Below are 7,241 nucleotides of genomic sequence, written 5' to 3' on the forward strand. Positions count from 1 at the left end.
ATTCTTGCCCACCATGGAGATCCACAATGATAACATAGACACGAAACATTCAGCTGGTTATTACCTACAAATTTTCTCAGGAGTCCATATTTCATTTGATAATCAAGCTTCCTGCAATACCCAAATCAGCTAGAACTGTGGACAGAATGCTTGCCATTCCAGATGAGTACTATTTATTAAGGGGTTAGGGAACATTGGTTGGGAGTTGGAGATACAGGCAAGGCAAGACACATGATCTCAGTTGTGAATGAAGCCCTAGCATTTTTAACAGTTTCGTGTATTAAAACCTTTATCTATGAGGGGAAGAAGTGAATAGCAATTTGGGTGGCTCTATTCAACTAGTAAAGTCACGTATAGAAAACATCTAATGATCAGTTGGCTGACTGATTAATTGCTCAAGTAATGATCCACAGACTTTAATGTATCTACATGCTCTCTGGAACTTCTTTTTTCCTCATCTTTTGTTTTGTCATTTCTGCATTACGACAACAAATTAAAAACTGAAGACAACTTAAATTTGGGAACATCAAAGTAACATATATATACTCTACTTAATATATATATATATATATATATACATATATATATATATATAAAAAATTGGGTTCTCAGAAGTGCAGTTCCCTGTCTGCATTGCAAAATAAGTGACTGGCAAGTGTCCATTATGATTCCTAGAATCCTCAAATCCTAGTGCTGGAAAAAAAAAATCATAGCAGGTTAAGTGCTGGATAATAACTTTGTCTCCATAGACCGCTTTCCTTGGGACCCTATAGGATTAGGGTTCACACTCTGAAAATGACAGTGCATAGGAATCAGTGACTGCACAAGAGAGACCGAGATTAGATCAACTCAACCTGGTTCTGGGAGCAAGCATCCTTTACCACTTCAGAGAGGGTCTCTATTGTCTCTGCCAGTCCTCTAACCATCCTGTAGGCGGTCCCAACCACACAATGCCACAGCACTTTCCCATTGACATTCCAATTTGCTAGCAAATGACTAGGGTTTTAGCAGATTGGAGTATTTGCATTAAATTTTACGTGATGAATATTTTATTTTTAGGTGACTCTGTTTCTGCAGCAGCACTCCCTGTGTGATTACTCTCTCCCTTAGCCCTTTTCCATTTTCTCTCTGTGGATCTTTTTCCTCACATCCAAGAGACCCAATAGAGACCTTAAAAATAAACTATTTGAGCCTGAGCAAGCATTGGCCAATGTCTGCTACTGCCACCTAAATTCTCTTAAAAATCTTTGCCCAGAATACCACCAGCTCCATACCCCCACTCCCGCCCCCGGTCCTGGCAGTTTGCGAAGAAGAAAGAACGGAGAAGAAAGGAGACTACAAGAGCAGCTACAGTTGCTGGTGCTCTGAAGGGCAGCTGTGGCTCACACCCAGAAAGTCTCATGAGCTCAACAGACACCAGGAAAAAGGCTTCTTTCTCTGCAGCGCTGAGAAGCTTTTCCATTGTTCCTCTTCCCTTTATAAGCTCCTGGTTTTAAAAAGAAAATGTGCACTTGTCTCTACCAAGCCAATCTAGCTTGTCCTGTTTCCAAAGTGAACTTGTGTGGAAGGTGAAGTTTTCAGTCTTGAGGTCACGCCTATGTGCCACATCCCACCGTCTGGAGCTTCATGCTGTATTACACACAATCAGATCTGGCCTTTTGGACTTTTTTTGCGACCCCCACCCCCACCCCCTGCTAGCTCCAGCTCCAGACTGCCTTCTCCCTCCCTCCTCCAATTTGTTCACATAATGAGGATGCCTGGTAATCTACACTCAAATATGAAATAGGCAAGAAACATAATCCCCATGTCTGGGACGCTTTCCGAAGGAGTTTCAGTGCAGGCTGCCCAGCTGCGGCCATGCTCGCATGCTTCCACAGGAGCACGACCTGAGCCACATTGATCTGCTTAATTTCTTTTGTGAGTCCTTCCCTTGCTTTGAAAGAGATGGGTGTGAGTCTCTGAAGATGTTCAGAAGCTGCTACTCTTAGATCTTGTGAGGAAGGAAAGCTATGGAGAGCCCCCCGGTCCCCCATCCCAAAATGCATAAGTAAACCAAACCAATAGGACTTCATTGGAAATATTAACTGAATTATCCTTAGCAAGGGAGATGGATGAGGTGGGGTGGTGAAATGGCAATTCAGCAAGGAAGGAAAGTGGTTGCTTGTCTGGCACAGGAATTGAAAAATCTGTACTGATTGTGGAACCTAGGTGGTGGACTCATGACAGTCACAGTTTGCTCACCTTAAAGCCCTGTTCCTTTCTAGGATGGCTTTTAGCTGCCCTGGCTCAGCTAATGCGAGATTATTCAAACGGCAGATCTAGTGGCACTGCAAAGAATCCAATCTGAGAACCAATCATGAGCTTCAAGATGAGAACGAGGAGCACAAGGTGTACACTTAGCCCAGCTGCTGCAGAGGCGGTTTATCAGTGATAACTAAGAGTTTAATTTAAAAAAAAAAAAAAAAAAAAGCAGCCTATGAAAAATAAGTTACCAGTTCTTTGCAACAGTAGCTTCGCAAAGACTTATTTTTTCTCCCATGTCCAGACGGGGTCGTCTATTGAATGAGGCTCTTTTATTTTGCATGGGGCAGGGGATTTGTGACCATGGTCCCCCCTTTTATTCCTCTCTCTATGGAAACCCAGATCATGGGGAGAAATATGTGAGACTGAATAAAGAGAAGCCGCAGAAAGGAGCGCTTGAGAGCGGCATCTGTTACACTTGGGAAGTTAGACTGACAGGAGAGGGCGAAGGAAACCTCTCCAGTAGATTAGTTAGAACAGCAAGAAGATTTGACTATATGCAGATATTTTCTTCAAAAAACAGAATGCCTTATGCAAGAGACGATTCTATCACAGCTGATAAAGGACGTGATACTAACTGAACCGAATTCAATGGATGGTATCTATGTCCATGAGAACAATTTTTTAATAACAGAAGGAAGAAGGGACAAGACACACACACACACACACACAGAGAGAGAGAGAGAGAGAGAGAGAGAGAGAGAGAGAAAGTGATTATGATTTGTGCTCCTGACAGAAGCAATTCTTACATTACAGACTGAAAAAACGACAGTATGAAAAACCTGTCCAGGGCTCAGATGCCTTCTCCTTGCTACTCCAATTCCCTTCCTCCCTCAACCTTGGGGCAAATGGTCTGAACCACTTTTGCCTGGCTGGCAAAATGGGCTACCTGGAGCAGAGCCCATGAACAAGAACGAGGAAGGTTGATCATAAGAAGTCAGGCAATATAGATTGAAAAACAACCCCTTCTTCATTGAATAGCCTTATCAGTTGATAATCACCTTAACCCTCTGCACAGCCAGACTGGGTGAGCAACACTAAACCAAATGCAGCTGCAAGGTTGGGGGTGGGGAACCTACCAACAACATGGCAATGATCACGATTGTTTTACACGTATTATTTCTCCAACGCGTTTCTCTATGACCTCCAAACTGACCTGACAAAGACCGGCAAATGGCTCCTCAAACAGGCAGCCCAACAGAGCACCACAAAACTTTAATTTTTGTTTGATTTTTATTTCTTCAGAAACCAGAAGTTCATTTCCAAATGAAAAGTAAGATGCACACATTTGGTAACAAGAAATAATGTTCTTCAGCTGAGAGAGAGGGAGAGCGAGAGAGAGAAAGAGAGAGAGAGAGAGAAAGGAGAGAGAGAAAGGGACAGAAGAAAAATCAATTTCTAGTTTAAAAGCAGATAAGCCCTTACAATAGAACAACGGCAAATGAAACTACAATTTCAATCAGGGATGGGGGATGGAGATGGTAAATGATCCTCTCTGACAATAATTGCTAAGTGTTTATCTTTTTTTATTTTTTAAGATTGAAAGAAAGAAATAAATCTCAACCAGATGCCAGGTTTTCATTTCTAATAGACACGTTTACATTTACCAATACCATCCCCTCATGCTCTGTGTTCTCATAAGAAATGATTCATTTCATAGGAAATAGATGCTCTATAGCTATATAAAGGAATGGCAGAATAAGCTCACCTTGTTTTTATTTTTTCTCATTTTCTTGCATTTTCTTCAGATCTGTCTTCTTAGAGAAACTAATGCCTTAATGACTTTCTGGTAGCTGCAAGCCTTCTTTTATTTCTGCTAAATATATGAAAATGTATGCAAATTTAAATCAAGCTTAACCTAGGAGCTCTAGCAATATATTTAATGGAATTTCAAACCAATAAGGGAACTCTGATGCTGTCTTCTGTAAGTGCAAATATAATCACGCAGCTAGGTTACCTCCAAAATTATGCAATGAAAGGTCCTTTTTTTTAAATTTCAGATCATGTTGGGTATCCGGTGTTGCCTTTTCCCAGCTAGAGCAAATCTAAAAAGCTGTGCATTTCCCCTTACTCTGCTTCCAAGCAACGCCTTTGCGCGGGGCTGTGGAGCACACAGACTTATCCTTCTCTAACTTGCGAAAGCTTGGAGGAGTCTAAGTATTTCCTGTCTTTTCTTCTAATCAAAATGCAAAACCAACCCTGGCTTCTCAAACTGAAGACAAATGCAAGCTCGACGTGGACTGAAGAGAAGTTGATGGTACTTGATGTCATAATAACTTACCTTTTCGTTGTCTAAATTTCTAAGGACACATTAAATAATTCGCTTTTCTTTAGGTGAGGGGAGGGTGAGTGCTAAAAACAGTTTTCCAAAGGGACAGCACCTGAAGTGGGATCCTGAATGTTTTTCTGCCATGCCTCTGGCTAGTGAGCCCGCTGAGTATCTGGGGGTGAGCCGCCAGTGAAGGCTGCCGGCTTCTCTGCCAGCAGCGCCTGTGACAGAAGTTCTTGGACCTCTGAAGCGAGCTGACCTGGAGCAGCAATAAAGCGCAGCTTCCAACTGACTAGCTGACTGGGAAGCAAATTTCAATCTAACAATTTTGCCAGCATCAAGTTAAACTAGTTTCGCAGAATGTTTCAGTTCTTCCTACACAAGTTAATTTTTTTTTTTCCAGAAGAAATTTCTGATCTTTATCTTAGATGCGTTCAGGTCTTTGTATTGAGTCTGTTATCACTGATAAAATGAAATAGATTAAACTGCAATAGTTCTGTAGAATCACATACTGCAAGTTTGCTGATTTAGAGTCTTGTCGATGACGTTACTTTTGCTCGAAGTTTGTATCCACGCTTTGTTGTGCATTCTCTGGCAGATAACTAATCTGGAACGCTGCGGGATTCTGAAAAATCCCTCTGCAGTATTATCAAAATTACACCTAAACTTTTTTATTTTTCCCTTTATTTAGGTTAATGTAATTTTAAAAAAGAGTTCTTAAATCCCAGTTTGTCGTGTTGTGTCACCCCGACCCCCGCCCTCCATCCTATCCATCCCCAAAACGTATACACAAACACCTCGCTCTTTTCCTTCCTCCCCTACAAACACCCTCATAGTCCAGGGTGGGGGGTGGGGAGCAGAAAGGGTTAATCAAATGAACCACAGCCACTCAGCGCCAGGCAGCCAATGGAGCCAAAAGACTGATTCACTTCCTGCTTGGGTTTAGCTGAAACTCCCCAGCTAAAGCGGCCTAATTTGGAATGCGAGCTCAGCCTCCCGAGCAGCTATTGGCTGTGCTCACGCCTGGTCAGCCCGAGACGCGCTGCGATTGGCCGCGGCTGCTGCCGGTAACCTGCGCTGGCTGCTTTGGCTCCCCCGCACCGTAGATGTCAAAGGCTGAAGCAGCTCCCTTTGCCACATTATAACTAGTAGGGGATCCTCATCCACCATGGCCACAGCTGCCTCGAATCCCTACAGCATTCTCAGTTCCAGCTCCCTGGTCCATGCGGACTCTGCGGGCATGCAGCAGGGGAGTCCTTTCCGCAACCCTCAGAAACTTCTCCAAAGTGATTACTTGCAGGGAGTTCCCAGCAATGGGCATCCCCTCGGGCATCACTGGGTGACCAGTCTGAGCGACGGGGGTCCGTGGTCCTCCACACTGGCCGCTAGCCCCCTGGACCAGCAGGACGTGAAGCCCGGGCGCGAAGACCTGCAGCTGGGTGCGATCATCCATCACCGCTCTCCACACGTAGCCCATCACTCGCCTCACGCTAACCATCCGAATGCCTGGGGGGCGAGCCCGGCTCCAAACCCGTCCATCACATCAAGCGGTCAACCTCTCAACGTGTACTCGCAACCGGGTTTTACGGTGAGCGGCATGTTGGAGCACGGCGCACTCACCCCGCCGCCGCCAGCCGCATCTACGCAGAGCCTGCACCCGGTGCTCCGGGAACCTCCGGACCACAACGAATTGGGCTCCCATCACTGCCAGGACCACTCGGACGAGGAGACTCCAACATCGGATGAGTTGGAACAGTTCGCCAAACAATTCAAACAAAGAAGAATCAAGTTGGGCTTCACGCAAGCCGACGTGGGGCTGGCGCTGGGCACACTGTACGGCAACGTGTTTTCGCAGACCACCATCTGCAGGTTTGAGGCCTTGCAATTAAGCTTCAAGAATATGTGCAAGCTGAAGCCTCTGCTAAACAAGTGGCTGGAGGAGGCAGATTCGTCCACTGGGAGTCCGACCAGCATTGACAAGATCGCCGCTCAGGGCCGCAAGCGCAAGAAGCGAACCTCTATCGAGGTGAGTGTCAAGGGCGTGCTGGAGACCCATTTCCTCAAGTGTCCCAAGCCTGCCGCGCAGGAGATCTCCTCGCTGGCAGACAGCCTCCAGTTGGAGAAAGAAGTGGTGCGTGTCTGGTTCTGTAATCGAAGACAAAAAGAGAAAAGAATGACTCCACCAGGGGATCAGCAGCCGCACGAGGTTTATTCGCACACCGTGAAAACAGACACGTCCTGCCACGATCTCTGACTGGAGGAAGTGAGGAGGCGGCGGCCGCACTGGGAGCAGCGCGGATTTCTTTTTCTCTCCCTCTGTTCTTTTCACTCTAACGTTCTTTATTATTGCTATTTAGCACTCTTGCTCTGCCTCACTCTCCCCACCCTTCTCTCCTTGCTTTCTGTTTTATTTCTTTCTTTCTATTCTTTCTTCCGATTTCTTTCTCTTTCTTCTTCCTTCCTTTCTTCTTTCTTCCTTTCTTAACAGGGGATTCTACCTTGAGAAAGAAAAAAAAAAGTCATGCTCGTGTTCAAGCTACTCAACGCTGATACAATATTTAACATAAAGCAGCAGTCCAGGCGGGAATCTCATATTCCCTGCTACACGGACAGTCCTTTCCAACCTTTTCTGCTGATCAATACATATTGTTTACTGAGTAAGATTTGTTTG

At 45.0% G+C, this 7,241-nt stretch overlaps 1 protein-coding gene across 1 annotated transcript; it reads left to right on the plus strand.

The window, feature by feature from the left end:
* Positions 1-5,669: 5,669 nt before the first annotated feature.
* POU3F4 (POU class 3 homeobox 4) lies at positions 5,670-6,946 on the plus strand. Its single transcript, XM_004592787.2, has one exon. It carries the CDS (start codon positions 5,739-5,741, stop codon positions 6,822-6,824), a length of 1,086 nt encoding a protein of 361 aa, XP_004592844.2. The 5' UTR covers positions 5,670-5,738; the 3' UTR covers positions 6,825-6,946.
* Positions 6,947-7,241: the final 295 nt, after the last annotated feature.

This window comes from Ochotona princeps, chromosome X (assembly GCF_030435755.1).
Source record: "Ochotona princeps isolate mOchPri1 chromosome X, mOchPri1.hap1, whole genome shotgun sequence".
NCBI lineage: Eukaryota > Metazoa > Chordata > Mammalia > Lagomorpha > Ochotonidae > Ochotona > Ochotona princeps.